Source organism: Anguilla rostrata, chromosome 8 (assembly GCF_018555375.3).
Source record: "Anguilla rostrata isolate EN2019 chromosome 8, ASM1855537v3, whole genome shotgun sequence".
Lineage (NCBI taxonomy): Eukaryota > Metazoa > Chordata > Actinopteri > Anguilliformes > Anguillidae > Anguilla > Anguilla rostrata.
Genome location: NC_057940.1, coordinates 12,979,162 through 13,006,415, shown reverse-complemented (window position 1 = coordinate 13,006,415; position 27,254 = coordinate 12,979,162). Strand labels below are relative to the sequence as shown.

The following is a 27,254-nucleotide window of genomic DNA, read 5'->3' as shown; positions in this document are numbered from 1 at the left end:
TGCTTTTCTGTTCTTATCACCACTCAAAGCTCTACATAAGCACCCATAGATGCCATACTTCCTGAATACACTGTCTGTGAGGCATGCCACCACACAGGGACACTGTCTGGAGTCATGGGCCCCATGAGAAGATGTGACACTGGGTCGCTTAAAAAATAAATCAAAGACTGATAATACTCTTCCCTATCAGACTGGACATTTTTGGGCCCCATCTAGTCTGGGTCCACTTTTCACTGCATTTGCCCCATCAGTAATGCTGCTGACACCAGGTATGGCGTTACCATATCCAATCAGAATCTTGTGGCAATGTTAATAGTCACAGATGATGAACACAACCTATGATAGTGTCAGTGTATGTGCCTATGGCTCTTTAAGTGGTGGTTCATAAGTTAATGCAATGATTCTGAATGCATCTGACAGGCCCATCAAAGGACATGTGATTACACCTTGTGTGTTGATTTCAATGGGTTTAGCTATCTGCTAAATGGCATTTCTTTACAAACCAATTGTAATTATCTTGTCTCTGGACGCATACTGTGCCCACAATATCATACGTCTGTCCTTTGAAGTTGCGTGCTGTATGCAAAAATGAGGACTACACGCGCACACATGCCCACACACACACAATATAGGGGAGTAATGGTCACCAAAAAATGATGTATCTCTTTGAAATAATACCACATGCAATTTATTCATAGAGATGGCATTTGACGGGTCTGAGAGGGAAAAGTCAGTCTGATTGTGACAGCCAAAGGGCAGGATCACAGCGCAACAATCATTCACGGCCTCCTGGACGCCTCTGTCGCGCAGGACGCCGTAAAGGGCGGCTGAACTTTCCGCCTGTAATTTATATTGCGTTATAGATCAGGCCCAAAGAGCACTATTTCCATAACACTGGAATATTCTCGCCATCGTTCAAATCTCAAAGCCTCTGCGGACACCAGTAAAAACTATGCGGCGGCCTGCTTCTGTCAATAGCATGAGAAAAAGAAAAATGAGAATCCGAGGCCTTGGGGAACGTTTATTAGTACAATCAAATGTTGCATCGCATCGAAGTTCATTTGTTCCTTATATACCGTTGAGAGGAAAAGCATGGCCGCCTTTGAAAATGCTTTGTCTAAGCCTGCGCGCGCATTGTGGCCAGAAAGACCTTCGTTAGGACAAAAGGCTTGAGAGCTTTTTAATTTAGCGACGCCATAAAGGGGAGCTGTGGTTTACCATTTTAAAGGTCTTCACAGGTCATAAGAAAGTACTTATAGATGTTCTTCAGGTCTCACTTCCCCTTGAACACCCAAATGCTTTTTTCATTCATTTATTTTTTCATTGCGTGTTCTGTCAATTTTTATGAAGTATTCACTGATATGATTATCAATTAAACTATTGATATATTATTAAATGCCTTTCTGAGAAGGTCAACCCTTGAATGCTTTTGCGCTCATCTGCAGACAATCAAAGGGGGGACTGGGACAAAGAGGGTTGACATTGGCTACTTGTGTAGTGCATATTTGCTTGAACTTTGCTGGTGTGTGTGTGTGTGTGTGTGTGTGTGTGTGTGTGTGTGTTTTGAACAGGCTGTTTTCATCATAAGATTTAATCACTTCTCTCTTAAGAAACTCAGAACTCTTCTCTATCAAGGAGGGACATTTCTTCAGCATGTTTCACCTTGGTCTTTGGTCTTTTAATACTCACGGGAATTCAGCAGTTTGCGCTTGCCTTTCTGCATTTTGCGGTTCGGGCTGGATTAATAGGGCCCACCGTTTTGCCCCGAGGACCCCACTGGTCTTGTGTCGAGCACAGAGTCAGCAAGGTCTCATAGGGGATGGCAGGATTCAGAGCAATTGATTTCCACATTGAAGGTCGATGAAAATATGACATCACGCAGCCTACATCTGTCCTGGAAATTAAGCTCCGTTTAAATCAATCAAATCAATGTTTCCTATTGACAAGCAAAAAACATGTGAAACTGTTCCTGATGCCAGCTTTCATGTGTGATCTGTCCATGATAGCAGCAGTCACATGTGACCAGTTTATAGATTCTTTTCATTTGAAGCCCTGAACGGAAGTGTAATGTGTCTTTAATGTGATTTTTACACTCTTTTTAATGAGCCTAAATGGAGATTGATAATTGCTAATTTATGCACAGACAAACTCAAGTTTATATTTATGTTTTTTTTAAAGGATCCCAACAAACCTTTGGTTCCAACTGGCTGGATATTTCCAGACTAAATTAACTGCCAAGATTTGTGTAAATAAAGAAGAATAAATTCAGTGTCAATATGATAACAGACAGTCTGTTGATGAATTATCAAATACAGGGTGTCTCTGGATTCACAACATTGCTTTCCAAAGGCTCACAAGCTATGTGCTTAAACACCTTTATTTACTTATTTATTTTGTCTGGTTATTCTCACAACTAATGCCAAGACATTCATAAACACACAGAAGTAAACACATTATGAGGGAGGGGGAAGCTGAAGACTATTAACATAACAGGTGTAATGTACAGATATGAGGGATCTGCACAGACTCTAAAAAACAAAAAACTCAAACACAGATTGTTTTCTACAGGAGCACCTACCAGGCAGGCAAGGTGATTGTGGGAGCCAAGCAGTGCCAAAACTGAGCCGAACCCTAATCGATAGTTCAGGACATGGGGTGGTCATCGGACAGCCAATAGCATCCACACTGCCTGATTGTGTGTGACGACTGACAAAGGAGAAAATCAATGAGCGTTTCTCAAGGTCTTTGAAAGCATTTTTCGCTCTTTAAAAGCTGAGCTTCAAGCTCATCAGTGGTTTTGCAACCACACTTGCATACCCACTACACTCACTAATTCATTTAGTCATTGTTCATGAAGTCTTTCATTATCATTTTCAGTTAAGCAGTTCATTCATAGGCTCATTCATCCACTCGCCATTCATTCAGTCATTAATGCATTTTTAGTTCATTCCTCATTTATCAAGCGGCAGGCATTTTTTTCAAGTGGCAGGCATGAATTGACTCCAACGTTCATGAGTCAAACTCACAACCTATGGAAGCCCAATATAAACCACTGTACTATACTTTTACACAAAGTATTAATTTGAGGAAATCTGCATTTTTACACAATGTCTAATTCTGTCACTCTTGTATTTGAAAAATATATACATGAATAGACACTATATATATGAAAAGGCACAATCTATCAAAAGAGGTACTGGGGAAAAACGTAACACGTACCAGTGTTTACATATTTTATATGTAAAATACGTAATATTAATGCAAAGAAAAGTTGAGCCATCACATGTGGCCGTGTATCACCTGCATGACCACTGGCATATGACAGCCCTTTTCCACAGGAAAGTCAGGCTCAGCTGCCTGAAGGGGAAAACGCTGTCTCTGACATCATTCCAGAATTTTCCACGAATGCTCAGTCGAGTTCAGCTCTGGCGACAGAGAAGCACATGAAATATGGATAGCGCTGGTGTCATGCTCCTCCAATTGTTGTGCTCTGTGGAGGAGGGCATTGTCACCTTGTCAAGAGGCCTCTCTCTGCAGGAAAGAGATTATTTACAGCTTTGCTCCGTTCATGGCTGCTGACTGTTGATCTAAATGCAACTGTTTTGTTAGAGGTGATCGGATGAACTTGCATTGTGAATTGCTGAACGCAACAATGCTGTTGTACCGATACAGAAAAGCCTCAATTTCCTTAAATAACCCGCAGCACAAAGATGTAGGCGGTTCCATTAGTTTACCTTCCATGATTTACAGAGTGAATTAATAAAAAAAGTCACCATTACTGAGTGCATGAGACATGTCTGGCTGAACAAAACTGAGCAATATGCTATAGACAGAAACAAAAAGTGCACTTAAATAGATAGTATGATGGGTATTCCAATAGAGGCTGAAAATGCACAACCATGATTATGCCTCACATGGATCCTCTGTAGAATATAAGCACAGTAAAAATTTACAAAACTGACACACAACAACTAAGGGCTCCCACTAGTGACAGGAATTACCCTATACAGCTTGGTATGTACAGTTGTCATCATACGCAAGAGTGGTTTTGATTTGAAGCATCACGTTAATGAGTATAATAACACATGCAACAAGATAAGGGGGGAAATAATTAGCTTCATAGATTTACTGTCATGTAAAATGGATCAATGAATGAACAAACAAGTTTATAAATAAACACTGGTTTATAATATATAAAATTAGCTCAAAATAAATTAAAAATGCATTTCATATTTTTTCATGCATACTTACCCAGTAGTTTCTGTATAATGCAGTATTGCACAAAAATGTACATATTAACATTTTCAGTTTCGTTTTCCTGAGTTGTCATACATTTTGTGGAATATCTATTGCAGTTGCTTTGCTTTTTATCCACAGATGAAAGGGATCACTTCACCACTTCCAAGAAATGTACCTTTTAGTGTTTCTGCAGGGTGGTGATTGTGTTTTTTCAGGAAGAATCAAATGTCCACCTTCATCCCCTGGTTAGGTCGCCTACGTGTCACTTTCACCAGAAAGTTAGCATGAAACAAAAGAGGGCCGTGTGTGTGTGTGTGTGTGTGTGTGTGTGAGTGCGTGTGTGTGTATATGCATGTGTGTGTGTGTGGAGGGGTCAGTTGCCACTAAAATATAGATAATAAGTACAGCAGTCTAAGAGTGAAATTAGATGTATGTTTGGCCACTATGATGATGGCTGTTCTATAACCAAGAGGCAGCAGAAGTGATTCCAGGTCCCGTGCTCAATAAATTTCAGACAGAAGAGGTTTATATCTGTTAGATGAGAAGTACGACTTGATCAAATTAAGCCAAGTGTTCTCACTGGCGGGATGGTCTCCTCCCTTCTTCTGGATACTACATTGTTCCATGGGCAGAGCCCTGTCATTCAGGACAGGGGGAGAGTGATCATTTTAAATGTTTTAAAATGCGTGTGCCTCTCTTTCTCTGCCACTTTGCGCTAGCTCTTTGGTTGTATGCGTTCTTGACCGACAGATTGCAACCAACAGACCTGAAATGTCCTCTTTATTCTGAGAACACGGGACATCATCAAAAATTATATGTGTAAAATTTAAGTAGATACTGTGAGCGCTTCCAGTAAACTGATTAGTTTAAGTGTTCCATAGGTAGGAACCACCAAACAACCACAGGTCAAATCCTGATTGCAATTATATATAAAAAAAGATTTAAATCCCTGTAGGAGTAAGCCATGGACCCACCATGAAGTTTTTTTTCATCAATGGCATGTGACTGAGAAACAGGTTCCTTCAGATCTAAAATATTGTCTCCTCGCCCTCCCCACCCCCACCCCTCCATAAGTATATAAAGACTCCAGAGATCTTATGAGTTTCATAACATAATCCAGTCCCTGAAACAACTGTAACCTTGCCAAGCAGCTACAGCTTGGATTATGACCTTAGACTGAAATCCTGGTTAATCCCCACATGGACTTCCCAAGATTAGCCTGCAAAGAATCACATTTGAGAAATGTAAGCTGGGACACTGTGGTGAAAGTCTGGATCCCCTGATCCTACAACCCATCTTGTAAACCTTTGCTCTCAGAGTCATCAAATGCATTATAACTGTTCTGTACATTTTGATTAAATAAATAATAATAGTGTATATCTGTTAAATAGCTGCTGTTACCTTGGCTACAATGCATTAATTGCATGTCAGTGTTATGATTTGTGGGGGAAAAAATGTGCTCATTATTTTAGTCTTATGATTCATGTTAACAGCTTTAATTGGATGCATAATGGCTTAAGTATTATCAAAAGGGATCCTTGGGCTATTTTAAAACGGAAGAAAAAAAATAGTTTCTCCATTTATTTTTCTCTACAATTTGAAATACTCTAGTCTCTCACCCATATACTGAGCACCAGAGCTGAAGAGTGTGCACTACCCCTTTGGAGTCCTGTGAGACAGTCACAGAAGATGAGGTCATAGTTTGCTGATGGCATAGCCATTAGAGGAACTGAGAAAAATGTAATTAGACATTTTAGGCATTTAGCAGACACTTATCCACATTCATCCACAACTTGCATTCTTTTACAGTTCACACAGACTCATACACACACACACTCATACATACTCACACAATGCGCAGTGATGAGGAAACCCATATGGGGGCCGGAACTCAGAAGGACTCCTAAATTCGGGGTCTTAATTCGGGGTGTGGCCATTGAACACTGTGGCATGCCGGGGTGACACCCCTGGGAGGGAGATGCGACAGGGTGCGCACCGGTCTTTGGCGCATGGAGAAAGAGAGAGAGAGCGCGCACCCACACCAACACAAAATCAAATAAACAGACACCTTCCCCCTTCCCCCTCACACGTTCTGGGCAAAAACAACAAACTAACTGAACAAACTAAGACAGTAAAGATGAAACAAAACGGAGCGACAGCATTTCAGCTCGCTGCTCGTAGCTGGCCAGCTTTAAAGCTAACCAGCTCCTCCAGCTTTATAGGGCCGGTTTACTTCCTTACAGCACTCAGGGAAACAAAACTCAAAAGAGGCTCACTCTCATTGTGTGTACTCCTGGTCTTGACCCTGAACTGCAGAGAGGAACTCGCTTTTAAGCACATGGGCTGATTAGTTAACGCGACCCAGGTGCGTGTGCTCTCTCCACCAATCGGCTTTGCCACCGAACCAGATGCCACAAACACCGTTACATTGCACTACATTACATCACATTACATGTCAGTAGTGCACCAGCTGGAAATCACATCTGTAACCATTGAGCTGTCACCCCAGTCCCTGAACTACTAAGTTACACTGCCGCCTCTCTCGTAGAACTTATCAAAAACAATGGCGCAGACCCTGGGCGTGCCAGCTACATTTAATCAAATCATCCTCTGGGGCCAAAGTGAATCCCTCACTGTCTACCTCAGCTGATTTGTCATCTGATGGGGAGTGGCTGCTGTGTTTGGCCCAGCTGGGTGCTAAGCGTTAGTGGTGGCTGAGACGGGTTATCAACATCACTGCAAAGAGCTTAAAGATTCACAAAGGACACAATAAAATACTATGAAATTCATATGCATGTATCATGCTATGGTTATTCATGAGCTCACATACAAATGTACATCTGAGGGAGTTAACACAACCGAGATGCGAAAACCCCCACGCTTCTTCAAGCTTCAGTTCTAGTTTTATATGATTTTTGAAGGATGAGAAATTTTTTTTATCATTTTCTTTTTAAATTTCCCTTTAGGACTGGAATGTCAGATTTGAGCTGAAGCACCTCCCTCGCATACACCATCCCCTACTTAAATTCTTTATTTTCTCAGCAGATGGCGTAATGACAAATCACACCACTCAACAGCATACATAAATGCAGCTCAATAGCTCCTGAGACAACTCAGATGAAGCGCAAGAGCATGTAACATCCCACTTGTGGAATTCAAACCTACAAGCTTCTGGTTACAAGGCTGGCTCTCAAACCACCGTGTCAACCTGGCAAGCCCCCCGTGAAATAATTCAGTATGAAAAATGAGGTTGAGAGCAGCGATGGGACTCCAGAACCCGCTCTTGAATCCGCTCCTCGAAAAACCACTAATCCTGTATGTCAACAGTGGGCTTGTGAAGCGCTGGTTACTCAACAAAGAAAAGAGACCGGCGGGGGAATCTCGGTCAATTTTTCAAAGTTGTCTGAATGCCCCTCGTGAGTCAGGGTATACAGCGCGTCGGCGTGCCGCGGAGCATATCTATGTCCCGCCAAGGTCCAGCCCGACCCGTCCAGGCCCGAGATCTCATTCAGAGTCCATGCATGGCGGACTTAGACAAATAGCCTAGCTCCCACGCAAGGGAGCTCTAATCAAATATCAGACAGCTTTGAAGTGAAAGCACTCAAACACTTGTTTCTCTTGTCCCAGCCCTGCCCAGAGCGATGTTCTCCACTACAGCGGCAGAATCTAATCAGCAGGCTGTGACCAATAAACCAGCAAAAACAAAAGTGTCATTTTTGGACTCGATGGGAATAAGAAGAATGATTTCATACTGCTGTCATACATTATTAGTGAAATCAGTGTCAAGTTCACAACATAGCACACACTGCTTAATGAATAATTTGTTGTTATTATTATAGTTGTTTGGAAGCTTTACTTTATAGGGAAAGCTTATCATATATTTTAATGTAATGGGGAGACGATTGTTTCACACATGATGTAAGAAATTTGCATGTGTTTTTCATGGATTGTCCGTTCCCTCCTGCATATTTCTATACACAGGTATGCCATTTTCATAGTTCATGGCTCCAGTGTGAGAATTCTGATGTGATGACATTTTCAGATCCAGCTATGAGTGTAATTAATTATTAATGTAATTACAGCTAATAGCGCTCTTGGAGAGATGTTGTGTAACTGATACCTGCGTTAGTTGTGCATTGTGGAAAGTGTGGCATTGTCTATATTGTTATTTTTTCACCCTATGGATTCTATTACATTTATCATATTATATATTTTGTTCATATTCAGAAGTATGGGATGCACAGAAAGGAATATTACCCCTGTTGCCAAATGTTGCGTAGGTTGTTTATCATTTTGCATTTTAGCACGGCTTGACATTGCAGGATATTGAGTTTAATTTACAATAGTACATCAAAAAGAGGATTGGCTTCATCCACTGCATTTGAGACAAAACAGTCCGGCTCATTTGTTTGGTGAATGGCCTTGTCCAACACAGAGAAACCTATGCAGCTGAATTATGAAAAGTTCGGCAGCTACGCACAGAAAATAAACAAGGGCATTTTAATGAAAAAGCATTGTTTCTGTAACTGAGTTTTGAGATTCAATGCCACCCTGAATCTTATTAAGCTTTGAGGTCACTGGTTTCAGGGTTGCAATCATCCTTCTCTGCTAAGAAAAACAATGGTAACATTTACAAGGCAACTGCATTGTAAAGAACAGTAATGCTTGGACATACCCTTGTTATGTGAATAAGATGTATTTGTAGGTTCCATGTTTTGGCTTTGCATATACTTGACATTTCATTGAACACTGCAGTGTGTATGTAGAAAAGGCAAGCTCACGCACTGCTAATTTTATGAATTATTTTCTGGATGCACAGAAAAATGTAAGTGGTGATTACCTAGAGAAAAGGTGTGCACCTTCAGCAACACAAGGTTTTAGGGTGCAAGCCTATAACGTGAGTGAGTTTTTATGTTGCACAAATGTTATGCACAAAAATCCAGTCTCTGACTGCTGACAGATTAAGTTCATGTTTCTGAATTCAATATGAATTCATGTAAAACAGATAATGTTCTGTTTCTTTCCCTTTTTATGTATGTGTGTGTGTGTGTGCGCAGTATGTATGTGTTTATGTATGTATGTATGTATGCGTGTAGATTTGTTTATTTGTTTACAGCAACTATGAACAATTTGAAGAAAAAAAACGAGTAATGGAACAATTTTAACTGAATAGCAAGCATCTCAGTTTTAAAGATGTATAGGATGGAATATGGGTGTGCAATCCAAAAGCTGCAGGCTTTATTTCCAGGTATACTGTATCTTTGAGTAAGGTAGCCAACATGAATTACTTCAGTAAATATCAACTTGCAAAGAGTGACCATTTAAAAAATGTATTCGGGTGACGTATACCCGCTTATTCCTGGTCAAGGTTGCAGGAGGTGTTGGAGCCTATCCCAGCATGCATTGGGTGGAAGTAAAGTTTGCCAGTCCATCGCAGGGCACACACACCATTCCCTCACACACACCTAGTTTATCCAATTAACCTAACCTGCATGTCTTTGGACTGTGGGAGGAAACCAGTGTACCCAAGAACCTTCTTCCTGTGAGGCGACAGTGCTACCCACTGCACCACCATGCCACCAACTCACAGTATACATAATTTGTCACATTATTATTGTTAATGCATCTGTGAAGCTACATTAATCGAGTGTCCATATACCCATAATATATATTTTAGATCAGAGTACTATTTCATATTTATATTTATGTATGAAATATAGAGTATGATTATTAGATATAACTTGTATATATAAAAGTTTTGATTCCTCAGCAACCCACTCCACTGACCTGCTGAGCGGAGAGCACATTAAGTATTTTTAATATCATATTCAACATATGCTGAGTGGATCATCTGTGCTAATATTATTCATCATATTTACTCATTTATTTATTATTTTTAGTTTGCATTTTGGCTGTATTGCAATTGCATCATCCACTGGACTTTTCAGTTATATTTCAGGGCCAACATTAAATTGACTTTTAGTTGCATTAAATTCCTCCCCTTAGAGGTCACTAGTAGAGATTGAGAGATGGATTGTGGGTAATGGCAGGTGCTTGGAGGCGTGTTCCTCCAGGCCAGAGCGGGGCCAGTGTTCTTTCCTTCCTCCTTTCTCCTCTTGTCCCCCCTCACCAACACATTTGTTTGCATCCCAGGTGATGCGTCAACAAACTCAACCCTTCCACCTTAAACACAGTAGGAAAAGGCCATCCATCTGAAAGCGATCCTGCTCAGTGATCTCCAATGTCAGCAGGCAGTGGGGTTTTATTCATTTCAGTCCAGGACAAATGACTAAACTACGCACAACTAACTTCCAGATAACGATTGTGGTTTACGGGTCACTGCCACTGTGACCCTCCCCCCCAATCCCCACCCCCCCACCCTTCCACCTGCCACATGTGCTTGGCTAATAGATTCGCTTACTGCACCAACAAACCAAAGAGCGGTTAGAAGTAGTACAACAAAACGCCAAATTACTTCTTTTCTTTTCCATTCCCCTAAAGAGGCACTATTTTTGGCTCGAGCTTCTCCACAACATCAGCGTGTTTTCCAGACGGCAGCATCACAATTAATTTACTTAGCAGATGCCCTGATCCAGGGCGACTTGCAGAGATTCAATTTTTGCGTGTTATCTGTTTACACAGCTGGATATTTACTGAAGCAATTAAAGATAAGCTAAGTGCTTGAGGGTAAGGTTGCGCCGGCCCACCTGAGATTTGAACTCCTGCCGGTTGCGAGCACCAAGCCACGGCTAATGTCGATCGTGAATCACCGCGCCTTTACATACGGCGCATGGACGTCACTGGGGCCTCTCTCAAGGGAAGCGCTAGCAGAAAAACGTGCGCTGGTTGCGGGATCGATATGACGCATGTTCTGTTTATGTGAAGCCACCATCCATCCCTGGGACCCCAGGAAATTAATGAAATCAGTTAAACCGGGCGGGCGTTTTATTTGGACCGGAGCCGCAAACGTGTTGGGCGTGGGTCGTTCGTTTGCCCTCATGGCGTTGCATGAACACACAGCCCCACCAAAGCCAGAGCCATGAAATGAGATTCATCCAACTGCATAATCTATTTTTTCCTGTGATTAGCTGACCAATGTTCTGTGAGCTTTGAGATGAGACTCCCCTCCCCCCCCCCCCAACCGCCTTGTCTTAGTGGTCGCAAACATTATGGTTACATTGGCTACTTGTTTCTATGAGGGAAAAGCCATCTACGCTTTGGTAAACATGCAGGTATGTTTACATCTGTGTGCCTGGGCATGTGCACACGTGTTTGTGTGTGTGTATGTGTATGTTTGTGCGTCAGTATGTGCCTGAGTTTATGTGTGTACTCATACATATACGTGTTTGTACACATGTGCATGCCTGCGTGTGCATGTTTGTCTGCGTGTGCATGCACGCACGCAAGACTGTGCGTGCATTCTCAGCAATGTAGTCTTACTGAACTTCAAAGTGCCCTCACATCTTCGGTTACATTTAAAGTGTACTGTATACCTCAAGGTCTCATCTCTATCTCAGAGAACACAGAAACAAAGGCAGGCATGTGACTGGTCTCCTCACAGCCATAAATGATCCCAGCACCAGGCTTTACTGAGCATAATGCAACTATCACCAGGATACAGTTTACTTTATTATTATTTCCTTCACAGATGTCATTGACTTACACAGTGAAAATGTTTCAAATGGTCTATGTAAAAATGCACTGAAGCCAGTCAGGTTATAAGAGTACACCCCAACTGTTATTGTAAAGCAATAACAGTTTGCCAATTAATTATTACGTGTAGCCTTGGAACCGCAACCACTTTGGAACACTATACAGTTCATGGCCTCTGATATGAATGAGCAAAGGACGTCTAGCAACTGAATACCAGGAAACCATTTTTACATCCACAACGGACACAGATTCAGCAGAGAGTATCCAGAGTAAAACTGTGTAAGAAAAACAGAAAAATAGCGAAAAATAGAGCAATAAACAAAATCTGTGATAAAACCTGCTTGCATCAGCGCTGTGGTCCATCTCACGGACTATAAATCGCTCGGCCGACTGTAAACGACGACGTTCGAATTGGCCACGGCCATCAGCGCGCCTCGTAACATTTTATTTTATTTTATTTTATTTTTTTGCGCATAGCGTACCCGGGACACGTGCGGACCGGCGTGGGCGCTGGCGGCCGCTCGGGGGAGGGGCGTAAATAAATGTAGTTTTAGAGATAAATCACCGTTTCCTTGGGACGAGGGACGGGAGGGAGTGCTGAAGCGGGGTGACAGATGGGAGGGGAGAGAGGTCACACGAGCGTGCGTTTTTAGTCCCCCCGTGTTCTCCTCCGCCCGCCCCTCCGGCCCGCGTGACTGCCCTCTTCCCCCGCCAATGCCCCCACCTTTCCTTAATTGATGGGCTAACACCTCCATCTACTCATCCCCGCATCGCGCACATGCCCTCGCTCCGTCCCTCCCCGGCTCTTATTATTAATTAGCTTTCCTCCCGAAAGAGAGAGAGAGAGAGAGACAGATAGAGGGTAAGAGGGAGAGAGATGGAAAGAAGGATATAGAGACATGGAAAGGTGTGGCTTGAGGGAGAGGGATAGGGAGAGGCATAAAAAAGTAGAAGGTGAAAATAATGAAGAGGCAGAGGGTAAAAGAGAGAAAGGGGAATGAAAACTGAGCAGAGCAGCCCACCCCAGAGCATCTGAGAGAGATAGAGAGAGAGAGAGAGAGAGAGAGGAGTGCAAGAGAGAGAGAGAGAAACAAGGAGGGCAGACTTGCAGTGTGTGTGTGCGTGTGCGCGCGCGGGGCTGGCCAATCACAGCTCCCCTCCTGAGCTGCAGCAGGCGCGGCGGTAGCCCAGCGGACTGGGAAAGCGGACTCCTGAGGAGCGGATTGGGATCAGCGGCGTGAGCGGAGAGACGCGGGGAGACAGAGGACTATGGGAGAAAGCAGCCCGCTCAGATCAAATGCCTCACTGTCTGCCAGTGCACGCGAGACAAGGTAAAGCGCTCTTTCCTCCGTCTTCCTTTTCTTCCTCTTCTTTTCTGCCGCTGCGTGCGTTTCTCCGATCTCCGGGTTCATTCTCCCCTAGACCCCCCCCTCCCTCCCCACTACCCCCGTACCGCGCTCCGCTAGACTTTTGCGTCTCTGTGTGGAATCGGTCTGGGTGCTCAGCGCGGTGTGCATGCTGCGACATGCTCGGGCATCCAGGACACACGCGTACGGGGGGCAAGCACCTGCCCGGTCCATTTCAGGCATCTGTAGCCAGGGCACCGTCTTGGGCTTCGGTCTCTAAGCTTCCGCAAAGACAAGAAATGAAGAAGTAAGTAAACGAGAGTAAAATGCACGGCTCGCGCAGAGTTTATCATTCTGGCATCGGGATGCTTTTTTTTTTCTCCTTATGAAAAGGCATGTGGTGTCCCCTCCACCAGCTGTCTCTGCAGCCTTGGTATGCGAATGCATCTTTTCCACATGGGGTACAGAGAGTTCTTAACATGTCAGGAAACTGTTTTGCTTCTTTTTTTCTTTTCTTTCTTTAAAACAGAATACTGCCTTTTCGAACGCTGCAGAAAAATGGCAATGAGTTTCGGGTTTTGTGCAGGTGCTGCACTTTCGGTCGGTCACGGTGGTTGCGGTCCGAACGCGTTACCGCACGGCACGGAAGTGTGGTCCCGCTTTAATATTTAATGTGCCGTGCGAGGGTGTTGTCTGAACGGTACGTTCGGCAAAGTCTCGTAGCCCAGCCCTCAGCGGAGCCTCCGAGGAGCAGCCCTGAGACGCGCACAGTCTGCACCTTTTCATCTTTTCATTACACCCGTCGCAAAAAAGCCTTCATGAGCGGTTGCATGCAATAGAGGTCTGCGGAGTCCTGCCTCGGAGGTGAACGTGCTAACTCCCTAATGCAATCTGTGTGTCAGAGTGGCAAATGCATGTCATTCCCAAGCCCCTATCCCAAGACACCCACCCCACCCCACCAACCCCACCCCACCAAACAACAAACAACCCCCCCCCCCCCCACCGCCCTCCAGCCTGGCCCTGGATATTATTGGGATATTTATTTCAATGTCATGGAACTGTTTGAGCCTTCATTTCTGGGAATATTTACCGATGCATCTTGGGAGGTGTTTTTTTTTGTACAAAAGAAATGAAAAAAAAAAATAAAACAATAATGCTAGAATTATTGGCAGACCCAGCCCAGCCACTGTCTAATGTGTAAGGCGTAAATGAAAGCATCTTCCCTAGTCAGCGATAAGGTGACAGCGTGCAATCGCATGCACTTGCATCTGATTAAATAGGCGTCTGGTCTTGTGCTGAGGACATACGTACACTGGCAGGTGTTCTATTCTCACCTTTTTGTGCCGCGCTGTTTGGAGTAAGGCTCAGCATATCTCCCAAGGATCCGCAGGGTTTTCACCTGTACGCTTTGCAGCCACTTAATCAGAATCTGCGATATGGAGACTGACATCTTTATACTCGCGCCTGAAAAGCCATGGTCAGTCGTATTGTGTTTTTAAGAGGTACTATAATACAGCTGACAGCCACTGAATTTGAATCAGACGTTGCATTCAGGCTAACTTGACTTAAACAAAGACAATATGTTTGGAAGCAGACAAGAAACTCTACACGCCGGCAAACCTGGTCACAGCACATGAACAAGGTTTTGTTGCCATTGCATTGATTTTTCATTAAAACAGTTTTGTCTCGCCACACTGTCTTTTCCACACTCGGATAAAGAAATGTGTTCAGGCTTCAGCTCTGGTCCCTGCTCAGGTTGCACGTATTTGTCTCTGTCCCACTGGCAGGAGGTTGTCTTTATTCTGTGCTCTGCATGTTTCCTGTACAGCAGCTTTGATTCCTGTTAGATCCAGTAAGTGGTAGAGTACAGCATCTGGTCTTGTGTGGGTGTGGATGTGCGCGTGTACGTGTGTGTGTGCGTGCGTGCGTGTCTGTGTGTGTGTGTGTGTGTGTGTGTGTGTGTGTGTGTGTGTCTGTGTGCGTGTGTCTGTATGTGCGTGCTTGTGTGTGCGTACCCACAGCTCATAGTTCCTGTGTAAGCTTGCATTTCCTGACAGGCTTAGATTAACAGATGTGCAAACTGCCTGTACCTTCTTATGTATGCAGGACAATCTGGCTTTGTTAATTATTATTTTTTCTACTTTTTTCCTCAACGCCTTGTGGTCAGACATGGTATTGCAGTTGTTTTGTGGGAGCCACTCGCTCGGCCCGTGATCTAGAGGGGGTTGCTGCTTGTCGCGATTTCTCTGACAGCTTCCTCCAGCCCCAGAAAAAAAAGACTAAATAGATACTTTAGTTCTGCAGTCTGGTAGAAGTGATGGTTCTTCATAAGGGGGAAGTCAAATTGTTTTGTCATGTGTTCCGAAGGCAGTGACATTAAGTGCAAATAAAGCTTTTAGAAATCCTGTTGTTTCGAGCAGTGAGCTGCAGGGAGGGAGGAAGCGTGTTTTTCCGTACCTCCTCTCTCCCGCGTCCCCTCGATGCGTTTAAAGTCTGCAGTGCATTAACAATGTCTGCTGTTTGGTGTCTCATGCATCTGAATTCTAACAAGCCCGGGCCCCGCTGCACCTCAACCATGAAAAAGAGCGGCGCTTCTGCTACGGGTCATTCAGAGCCAGAAAACTGGAACAGTTTACTGTCATTTTTATCTCGAGACTGGCTACTGTTCTGCTCCGTTCTACCCTTAAGCATGCCGTCAGGAACCCTGGGAGAATTACCGCTGCACTGACAGTGGATTAGATGCAGTCTCATTAACTGGAATCATTTTCACAGTCAGATGTTAAACCTATCAGTGTAAGTGACTTAATCCATCAGAATTTGAACTCTTTAGACAAGTCCTTGGGGAAAAAAGATATACATTACTGAGCATGTTTAAGACATTCACCCCACTCTATGTAGCTGAATTTTACTTTCACCCTCATTATGAGTAAGAATATAAAGTTGAATAATGTTTTGTATGGCATTGTTTGACGTACATATACATGCACATGAATTGCAATGCTCCATACAAATAAAAAAGGATTAGAGAATACAATAATGTTGCATGCAGTGCAATATGAAGTGTTTTTTTCATGTTTGTTCCTACAGTAGATCATGTTGCATAGGCATTGGATTCCATATCATTCAATTCCAGGAGTTTTGTGTCTGAAATGTTAGACATTAGAAGTATCCATTAGAACCACGTGTGCGACTTACAATAAAATGTAGGGCCCAAAAAGGCTTGGGCTCAATTGTCTATTCATCTGTGGTCTCTCATGTTAGGCTAATAGCGCAGATTCATTGGTAGCTTTTATGGTTAGCCATCACCTGAGGGATTGTGGGACACTGAACTGAGTGCAAAGGCACGATGGAGTGTTCCATTTGGAGAGGCCTGCTCGCTCCCAAGCTTGCAGAGGCTGTTAGAGTGCCCCCGAGGGTGTCGCCGGCTTGGGGTTTGAAGCCTCACAGATTGAACATCTCCGAGCAGCTAGATACACGCTCACCGTTGGAGCGACTGTGCCCCGGGTGTCTTGGACTCTCCCATAATTCATTGGGACTGCCTTGCACCAGTTCATTGCCGGGCCATTACTGACTGTATTCTTTAGGCTAAGACAAAAACCAGTTACGGGGGTAATTCACTTTGACCTTGATCCCTCACCAGCCTGCCCCACTTTGCCTGGCTCAGATACTTCTCTGCATTCTCATATAGATAAATTGAATTATGACCTTGCTAGTACTTCCTGAAAGTAGGTTTCAGTTAAGATTATGTCCTTAGAGAAGACACATTATGCATACTTATGCACACAATAGGCATCCATTCACACACACACATGCACACACATACTGTACATACACACCCTTTTTCCAAAAACTGCATTATAACTCCAGTATACTGTACATTTTTAATGTATAAGAGCTCACTTAAAGCTGTCCTTTCCCAGCCCCAAATCTGAACTGATTAATCAGAAAATGCATTAGCAACATGAGAGAGTTGAGTGTCCAGGGAGAATATAGCTCTCTGCATACAGCCCACAACTCAAGTACATCATCCAGTCAATGATTAATTTATAATTTTATGTTCCACACATTATAGAAATGCTGTGCTTAAAGAAATTGTTTAGTACTCTTAAAACATTCATTTTTTCCCTTTCTTCTGTTTCTTATTGTTTCTCAGAGCTATTTTCATCTGTAAAAATGTATTAAAAACAGTTATCTTCTTGACTGCGAGTGATAATGATTGGACCCATTGCGACCATTTAGCAAATTGATGTAGATATTGTGACCTTGTAGCAACTGCCTTTGCGTAGCAGTTCCAATCTTTAAGTAATTCTAGCCCTCAGTGGCCACATTATTATGTATACCTGCTCATTATCACAAATAGCCTGCTCCTCCAAATAGTGAATCATGTGGCTGCAATCAATATATGAAGCATGTAGATGTGGTGAAGAGGTTTAGTTGTTGTTCGACCAAACATCAGAATGGACAAGACATATCAACGTGAATTTGGCCGTGGTATGGTGCTGGTGCCGGATGTGGTGGTCCCAGCATCTCAGAAACAGATACCCTCCAGGGATTTTCACACAGTACAGCCTCTAGAGTTTACAGAGAAAGGTGTGATGCTAAAAGCATTCACTAAGCAGCAGTTCTGTGGGCCAAAACACCTTGTTAGTGACATAAGTTAGTCAGAGGAGAATGGGCAAACTCATTCAAGCTAACAGCAAGGCCACACATGCTCAAATAACAGCTGTTTACAACAGTGATGTGCAGAAGGGCATTTCTGAATGCACAATACACAAAACCTTGATATGCTACAGCAGCAGAATACCATGCCTGGTTCCACTCCTGTTAGCTAAGCGCCAGAAGATGAGGCCGCAGTGGACACATGATCGCCAAAATTGGGCGAGTGAAAATTGGAAAAAACATTGCCTGGTCTGACGAATCTGGATTTTTGCTGCAACATGTACATGGTAGGGTCAGAATTAGGTGTAAACAGCATGACCCCATGGAACCCTCCAGGCTGGAGACGGAAATAGTGTGGGTACTGTTTTCTTGGTATGCATTAGGCCCCTTAATACCAGCTGAGCATCATTTGAACATCACAGCATAGCTAAGCATTGTTGCTGACCATGTGCATTTCTTTATGGCCACAGTCGACCCTTTTTCAAATATGCTTCCTGCAGGATAATGAACCATGTCACAAAGCATGCATAATCTCAAAATGGTTCCATGAACATGCCAGTGATTTCAGGTTACTCCAATGGTATGTGTCGAAAGTGTGCTTTTCTTCATACATATATATATATATATATATATATATATATATATATATACAGAGAGAGAGAGCAAATCACAAATCCAATTCTTGGCTCATGTCATATGGTATTTATTTTATTCATTTATGTATTGAAGTCCAACGCTGCTGTGCTGTAGCCCATGTCAGACAGAAGCCAGACGGAGAGAGCACAGAAGACCATCTGACTGTCTGGCATGAGCGTTGGCCGTGACCGAGAGGCGGCTGGTCCTCCCATTTTTTGATTTTCCGCACAGATATGGGACACGACAGACTGCGAGCTCTGTCTGTGTGGGTCACGGTTCACAATCTGGTTGGGGGGGGGGATTTATCTTCATTGTCCTCCCACCCCAGCCCACCCACCCATTTCCTTTTTTGACACTAGGTGAGAAATCACTGCTCCCTCAGAAAGCACCGCGCAGTTTTGTGAGGTCTGGCGCATTTCTGACCAAGTTTAGCTCCCTTAACCATAGACTATCCGCTTGGCCTCAGTCCTTTAGTCTGGACAGTGAAGTCCCAGAGGAATGCCGTATATGTGCATAGCTGCACATTTTAGCATTTCCTTATGGTATCTGCGGACGCCTTTATCCAGAATGGTATGCATTTTATATCTATGGGGTATATGGGATATTTACTGAAGTAGCTCAGGGGAAGCTCTTTGCGCTAGGGTACAAGAGCTTATGCTCACATGGATGTCAACCCTAAAACATTTTTTATTTTATTTTATTTATTATCATTACTCTAAAAGAAGTAAGAATCATCACGTTTACAGTAGTTTACCAATTAATAGAAAATATTCTACTACTATTAATTAAATAAGTATTTTTCCTCTGGTACAAATTTCTCATAATCAAACTCAAGCTTGCTCCATGCCTGTTGGGCTCTAAATAGGGTCTAAACATTCACCACAGTGCTGCGAATGCAAGCACACTCTCAGGCTCCAAGATCTAAGTGGTGGTTCTGTACATCAGCCAATCGGCACACAGAGAGAGGAACCCCTGAAGGCCAGTGAGTCACAGATTGCACATCCCTGCTGATTCACTAAATAGAGCCAGGAACGCGAATGGAGGAACATAATCAAGAGCCACTGTCCAGTCAAGCGCTCTGGAGTTTTTTCTGGATTTTTAAAGATGTTTATTCCACATCGGCATGTGAAGAAAATAGTGGGTAAGAATAGTGGGCAGGAGTTTGGTCCCTATTTTGATAAATAACAGCTAGCAACATTGGTTCACGGTTCATTTCATCTCTTTTCAGATCCGTTTTTGAGGCTGTCATTTATAACGAGATCAAAGAGTGGGCCGCTGGTGGTGTTGTGCCCAGAGTGTTCACCCCGGATTAGGTGAGGTGAAGCAGGAAGGACTGAATTAGCCTAATGAAAAGGGAAATGGTTACAGATGGTTAGATTGAGAGGGCGGAATGGGGTGATTTGACAGGGTGGGTAGGAAACCCCCCAAACTCGCAAGTCAAGGTCTACGCTTAAGCTCTTCTTCCGAAAGGTGTCGCCTCCTACAGAAAAACATCACCAAACTGCATTGTTGGTTTTAAGTTTCCTACTGAAAAAAAGAAAAGAAAATACTATTTTTCATATTTAATCAGTAAAGATAGAACTGGCCTGGTGTCATATCAAAGTTCAGAGGCAGTTTATTCCATCCCTAAAATAATGGATCTTGTCGGGAAAATAACGTGAATGAGCTGTAGCCATGGTGATCTTCTATGAGCAATACAGAATCAGGGAAAATTGAGTTTTTAATTCAAAACTGATGCCCTTTAAACCTCAATCCATTACGTATCAATCAAATTGCATACAGTATAGGCTACTGCTTACAGTGAACCATTAGATTGAAAAAGCAGAGGCTGAAAGCTTAGATTTGCTGAATTAAAAGATAATTTTCTGGATCGTAATTGTATCTTATACACGAGTGTTCTGTCCTGTTCAACTTAGAAATGTAAAGAGATTTGCAGAATAAATAGCATGCCATTTCAAAGAAAACACCTTTGACTTAAGAGATTAATTATCATGTAATATTATAGTGCCCACATGAGGGTGAAGTATGACAAAGTCTACAAAACTAACTGAATTCAGAGAAGTGGTACATTTTAAAGGTCATTTGAACCACAGTGTCCTCGCAGATTAATCATTTTTAATTCCATCAATATCCCCAAATAATATATAAATTGTGACACAGAGAAGGGCACCCCACTGCCTGTGCAATACAACCAAGACAAAGGAACAGAATCCTCACTGTGGTAGATTTCTTACAAGTAATTGTCAAAACCAAATACATTAACTTGAGTCTAAACTGAACAAATTAACACTTTCAAATGCCGAGGCTATCAATGGCTGTGTTTAAACAGACACACGCACACACACACACAATGTGTTTTCATCTCAGACCATTTTCTCTATCCCTGGGGCAAGTACATTCTCCAACGTCCAAAGAGGAAATTATTGTTATCTTATTTTAAATATTTAGCTATGTAATGCATGCGCTTAGAAATTAAGGAACATATTACAAAAGGTTTTATTGATTACACGGTTATCCTGGGGATGTTAGGTTAATGATATAGCCAATGGTATCAATTAAACATGTTTTAATGCATAGTCATACAGGCTATGACCTAGCAGCATAAGGGAGCAAAGCTTTTAAACTATTGTAGGTTTAATATTAGCTCCTTCACTATCACGTATTGTTAAAATAACAACTGCTACTGCATATAGCGTAATGCTCCCTTTTCTAACACAAGGAAGTGTTCATACTGTATGCAAGACTAGACACATTTGTTCATGTTTGATGGTAGGCACATTGACAATCATCTAGTTAAATCCCAGAATTTTCATGAAACGTGCATCCGCACACCTTCCAAACATTTGCTACCATATGAATGTTTAAGGAAAGGAAATTTCAAATGTTTGTCAGAGGGACAGTTATGTATGAAGTAATTTACAAATCATAATCATAACAAAACCATTACATACAGTGCAGTCTGTAAGTATTCAGACAGTGACATATTTTTGTTGTTTTCGCTCTGTAGTCGAGCACGTTGGATTAGAAATTAAACAATGAATACAATGTAAAAATGCCAACTGTCAGCTTTAATTTATACATTTCACATACACAGTATATTGGGCAAAACCCGTAGGAATTGCAGCCCATATATAAAGTGGGCATATTTAGTACTTATTTTGCAAATCCTTTGCATTTGGTCACTGCCTGAAATCTGTGGCCCATAGACAACACCAGATGCTGGGTATGTTCCCTGGTGATGCTTTGCCAGACCTGTACTATAGCCATCTTCAGCTCCTAGTTGTTTCAGCAGCTTTATACCTTCAGCAAATGGAACACATGTTCAGCTGGATTCCGCTCAGGTGATTGACTTGGCCATTCAAGAGCATTCCACTTTTTGGTCCTGAAAACCCCTCGTGGTTGCTTGAGCAGTATGTTTGGGATCATTGTCGCACTGCACTGTCCAATGAGTTGTGAGGCATTTGGTTGGATCTGAACAGATAAGATGCTTCTAAAATTTTCAGAATTAATCCTGCTGTTGCTATCAGTAGTCATGTTACCAATGAAGCCAATTGAGCCAGTTCCATTGGCAGCTACACATGTCCAAGCCATAACACTACCTCCACCATGTTTCACAGATGAGGGGATTGATTTGGATCATGAGCAGTGTGTAGCTTTCTCCACACTTCCATCACATTGGTATAGGTTAATGCTAGTCTCATTTGTTCCAAAACTCTAGTTAAAATTTTTTTTTAAAAATGTGTATATATATATATATCGCAATGAACCTCTGAGGTTATGCTGCTGCTGTCTTTATACTAATCTTTGACACATCTATGCCTACATCCTGGTGAGTGTTCTTGTTTTCTTGTTTGACAGTTGTAACATTCTTCTTCACAATTGAGTATTATTTGGTCCTCCCCTACAATGGGCTTCCATGGTCTATCAGGTTGTTTGCTATTGTTGAACTCGCATGCTCGCAACATTAGGATACAACTCGCATGCTTGTATCCGAACAATGCATCAAAAACTTGATTTTGACACAGCCAATGTTCTAGCTATCGCTCTGATTTATTCTGATTTTTCGGCCTTGTTTTGGCCTGCTTTTCTGCCACTCCCACTTCTTTGGTCCTCTTGCTGTGACATGAGTAAAATATTTCATATCCAAATCCCATTCCTAGAATTGACTATTGATCTTGCGTTAGCTACCTTGTGCATGAACTAATGGTGCAGAAACACACTACTGGCCAAGAAACATCTGAACAGGCTATTGTCCAATTACTTTCGATGTGCCAAAATAGGCCACCTATGTATTAAAAGGGCTATAAATCCTACAAGGTTCACCTGATATCATTGTTAATGCCCTAAAATTAAAGCTGACAGTCTGAACTGTATCCTCATATTCACAGTTTTATTTATAATCCGGTGTGTTGGAGTGCTGAGCCAAAACAACAAAAATTGTACCATGACGCAAATACTTACAGACTATGCTGTATAAATTGCAATTAACAAAATACGGGTACAAGTCTATGTACACACACCAAATGACAATGACATGCAACTGCTATAGAGCAATATAAATATTATCTAAAGTGAGGGGGCACAATTCTGAATTCTGCCCCCTTTAATTCAAAGTTAATTGGGAAAAATAAATGTGAAGACTCTGTAATTAATCCTTCAAATGGAATCCCTGAAGATGTGTCATTACTTTCCCCGTATGGAAAATGAGTTGAGGCAGAACATCCACCCCAATGTGAAACAATGACTATTTTACTCCTACCACTTCCATGCAATAATCTCAATATAGGGGGAGAAGCTATTCAACAAAATAAAATTTCACTCTGTCATCCACCCAATAAGAAGTGACGCTGAGACCCCAGTGTTAATAGGTTCTGTCCTGACCTCAGGGTTACATACAAATAAGGATTCTACGTATTTGTCCTCGAGGTTCACTTCAGTTTCCAGTTTGGTACGATCCCATGAAAATATAATTTATGTCACCAACTGTAAGGAATAATATTGCAACTTTTGTCATCTGCAATGCCCTACCTTGTCTCAAAATAAGGTGGTGTTTACTCCTGGTCCTGGTCTTGATCTCTGCATAGATCTTCACAGGTAACTATGACTATAATGAATCACAGCTGGGACCCATCATGACCCATACTATCATGACACAGGTGAAACACCATCACAAGGGGCAGAACTCACTTCTTATCACCCTAATGTATAGAGCCCACCCTGGTGATACACAGCAAGCAGAACACTCTGGGTGCATCGGCTAATGAGAAAAGATAGCACTTATTAAGCCAGCAATAAAGTGGGGGATATTTAGCCTGATTAAGACAGCCTGAGTTGGAAATTGGGCAGGGCACCAGGGAGCATGCCTACCACTGGTGATGACAGCCACAGGATCTTTAATGACCACAGTAAGTCAAAACATCGGTTAAACGGTCTCTCTGAAAGACAGATGTTTCAATAGCCCACTGACAACTGGAGCAGCAGTCCCCATCCAATCAATGTCTCTAATCAAGTAATTAAGGCTGTTGCTAGGACAGAGACCGGTGACTTATGGACCATAAGTAGGCACCATTACTAGAATAAGAATAATAGAGTGAACCTCAAAAAAACCCAATACAGAAGAGCACTCTTCTTATTATTATCCTCCTCTCTGTGACTTGAGTTAAAGGTCAACGGGGAAAAAAAGAAAAAAACATCCATAACCAATGCACCCATAACCTGCTTCAAGTTCGACGCTTCTTTCCTCTGTTTGAATTCCTATTGCTGCCATGCTCCAGTATATTCAATAGGAAGACAGAAAAATAAATGTCAGCAGACAGATTTCAATTTTGCCAAACATTAAATATGTATCATTTAAAAAATTGTTTATTCTTATCGAATAGTCATGGCAAGTAGGCTCAGGCAGATTAATTAATTGATTTATTTATCTATATAATTTCCCTTCAGGCGTGCAGACTAAGAGACGGGTGGATTGAAATAGCTGTCCCCAAAATACAGAAAATCTCTCACAAAGTCACATGAGCGGAGCAGCTCTCTGAAGACTGAAATTGTGCTGGGTTGTTACGCTTGAATCCGTATTACAAAAAAAAAAAAGAGTTTGGATATAATACAGATTTTTTTTAGGCCTTCGCACCTCTGCTCTGCAAAGTTTTTTTTTTTTTTTTTTTCTCGTCCCGTTATCAGGTTTTGCACCTTTGCTCTTTTCTCCCCTGCTGCAGACGGGGTGACAGATATGTCTCGTACTGCCATGGGTATTTGTGAATAGTTTTCAGATGATACCTTCTTGAAAAGGGGATTTTGTGTTTAAAGCCTCTTCAGAAGTCTCCTAAGATGCTTTTATTATTAGGCACTGATTCACAGTGAAATTTTTACTTTAGTCAACAGCACACACTTCTTATCCTCAAATTTTTTGTTTACCTCAGGAAAATGCAAAATATGAAAGTATGGATTTGTGTATGGCTGCTGAATGTATGTATTTATGTCTGCAGAGTATTTTTCAATTCCAGTGGATGTCAGAGGGTATAGGTGTGAAGCATCTGAATATCAAAGTGTTCACTGGTGAAATATATTATCCAGGGCTGTTTTGGATGATGTTGTCATGTCCCCTCCCTCAGTGTAACTGTAAGGCCTATAAAACTTATTGGTACTCTTGGCTTAGTACATTCATTTTTAAAATCAGCTTTGAAATGTGTGTATCAAGAATACCGTATTCCCATCAAAAAATACATACTGAAATAAAAACATTTTCATAAACAAGCCAGTTTGTTCAGCAACAGTTGTTTCATCAACAATGTCATACTTACTACACGGTGTGAAATAACCTCAAGAACTGCATATCAAACACACACACACACACACACACACACACATTTATTTACAGTAAAGGAGACAGACATGACATCCTACTTTCAGTCCCATTATCAAAAACACAGCAGCTTGCTTTATATTTGAACCATAAAAAAATGAGAAAATTGAGCTTCAAAATGGCCTCTGCCTCTTGAAATGTCTTCTCTCCCACTATGGCTGCTTTTATCCTGATCACCTGGGCAAAGACTGCTGTGGAATCCGTCCTGTAATTTGACCCTTTGTACAGTAGTAACCGTATGTCAACAATAAAATTGTAGAACATATCTAGAGGATTATTCTCTCTTTTCTCCATCTATGAGAGTACCCAATATTGTTGTATTAAAAAAAGGCTCACATTTTATTCAGTGGATGGACTGAGTAGGGGCCTTTGAAACGATCAGAAATTTTGTGGGCTGTCAGCATAATGTGGTGACGTGTTTCTTTTTTCTTTTTTTTTTCTTTTGTTCCATAGGACTAGGAAGATGGACACGTGTGACAGACTGTGGTAAAAACTATCAAGAAACATCATTTGCCTTTTTTATTTCACCTGCTGTCACTCACTCCGTAATGTAAACGCAGCTTGGCTTACCTGTTAGCCAGCGAAACCATGGACCTTGGCAGAACTCTTCGGACCCGCCCGATCAGGATCTAGCGCCTTTCAGCGCAACCCCCCCCCCCCCCCCCGTGGGACCCTCGCGCTCAAACGCCCAGGGGTGCGCTACCATGAGGATTACGGCCTCCTCCTGCCTCTGTCCGCTGCTCTTCTGCCTCTGCGTGGTCCGGGGAGAGCACGGCTCGTCCCACCACAGCCCCAACAAGCTGAGCAGGAACCAAACCAAGCTCCCGGATGGGGAGAAGGAGGTGCATCATCGGCCCAAACGTGGCTGGATCTGGAATCAGTTCTTCGTTTTAGAGGAGCACTTTGGTTCGGACCCCCAGTACGTTGGAAAGGTAAGGTCAACTTTTATTTTTTTTTTTTTTGCCTTTGGTGATGGAGCCAGTACTACACTACATGCCGTGATACATGTTGTACACGTGTACTAAGGGCAAAAGCACAGCCTTAGGTGGAACAGCAAATAAAACAATTGTGTGTGTGTGCTTGTGTATGTGTATGTACTGAATGTGTGTGTGTGTGTGTGTGTGCGCATTTGGTTCAGTAAGAAAACTAGAATTGCAGAGCAGTCATTATAGTCAGCTTGTACTGTCGCCATATTGGGTCTGGATGTTTGTGATTGCACAGTTGCTGTACATAAATTTTCAAACCGCTTGGGGGATGAAATCCACGTTATGTTTGCATGAAGTATTATCCCTTTGTGCTTTCTATCAATGGATTGCTAAAGGTAGCTTTCATGCTAAATATAGAATGACTGGAATAGCTCTGCTCATTAAATTGGACAGCAGAATGAACTGTATTTAAATGAGTGCAAATCCCCTGTTTTCCAGCATTTTAGATTCACATTAATGCAGCAGCCAAAGACAATAGCTACCTTGGTTCTGAGATTGTTGCATGGTTGCCAGTTCGTGTAAGCCAGTTTAGGACACTGTTTTTATTAATTTATTTACTTATCTTATTGTCTTAGCACGGTTGCTGTTTTATCTAAATACCCATATAAAATCCACAAATATTTCCATTCAGGGATGGGAAAGTTGTCGTAATAGCAATAACTAAGTCATGAGGATTTTTCCTGGAATTTCCTCTGTTGCTGGAGTAACATGATCTCTCCAAGCCAATGGCTTCAATCAAATAATTCAAACGTGAGACAGAAAAGAGCCCAGGAGAGCCTCCACAAGTCCCCAACAGCCCCCCACTCCCAACCCAGCCCCCACCCTGGGGGTATTCAGTAACCATGCTTCCTTATGAGACTGCGGAGGGTCTTG

General features: G+C 42.3%; 1 protein-coding gene across 1 annotated transcript in view; it reads left to right on the top strand.

Annotated features, from left to right (window-relative positions):
- Positions 1-13,008: 13,008 nt before the first annotated feature.
- The window catches only part of LOC135260860 (cadherin-18-like), a 72,728-nt gene continuing 58,482 nt past the window's right edge, over positions 13,009-27,254 (top strand). Inside the window, exons 1-2 of the mRNA XM_064346506.1 lie at positions 13,009-13,223; positions 25,849-26,327. Of these exons, the coding sequence (XP_064202576.1) occupies positions 26,100-26,327 (228 nt within the window). The 5' untranslated portion in view covers positions 13,009-13,223; positions 25,849-26,099. The remainder of the gene's footprint in view (positions 13,224-25,848; positions 26,328-27,254) is intronic.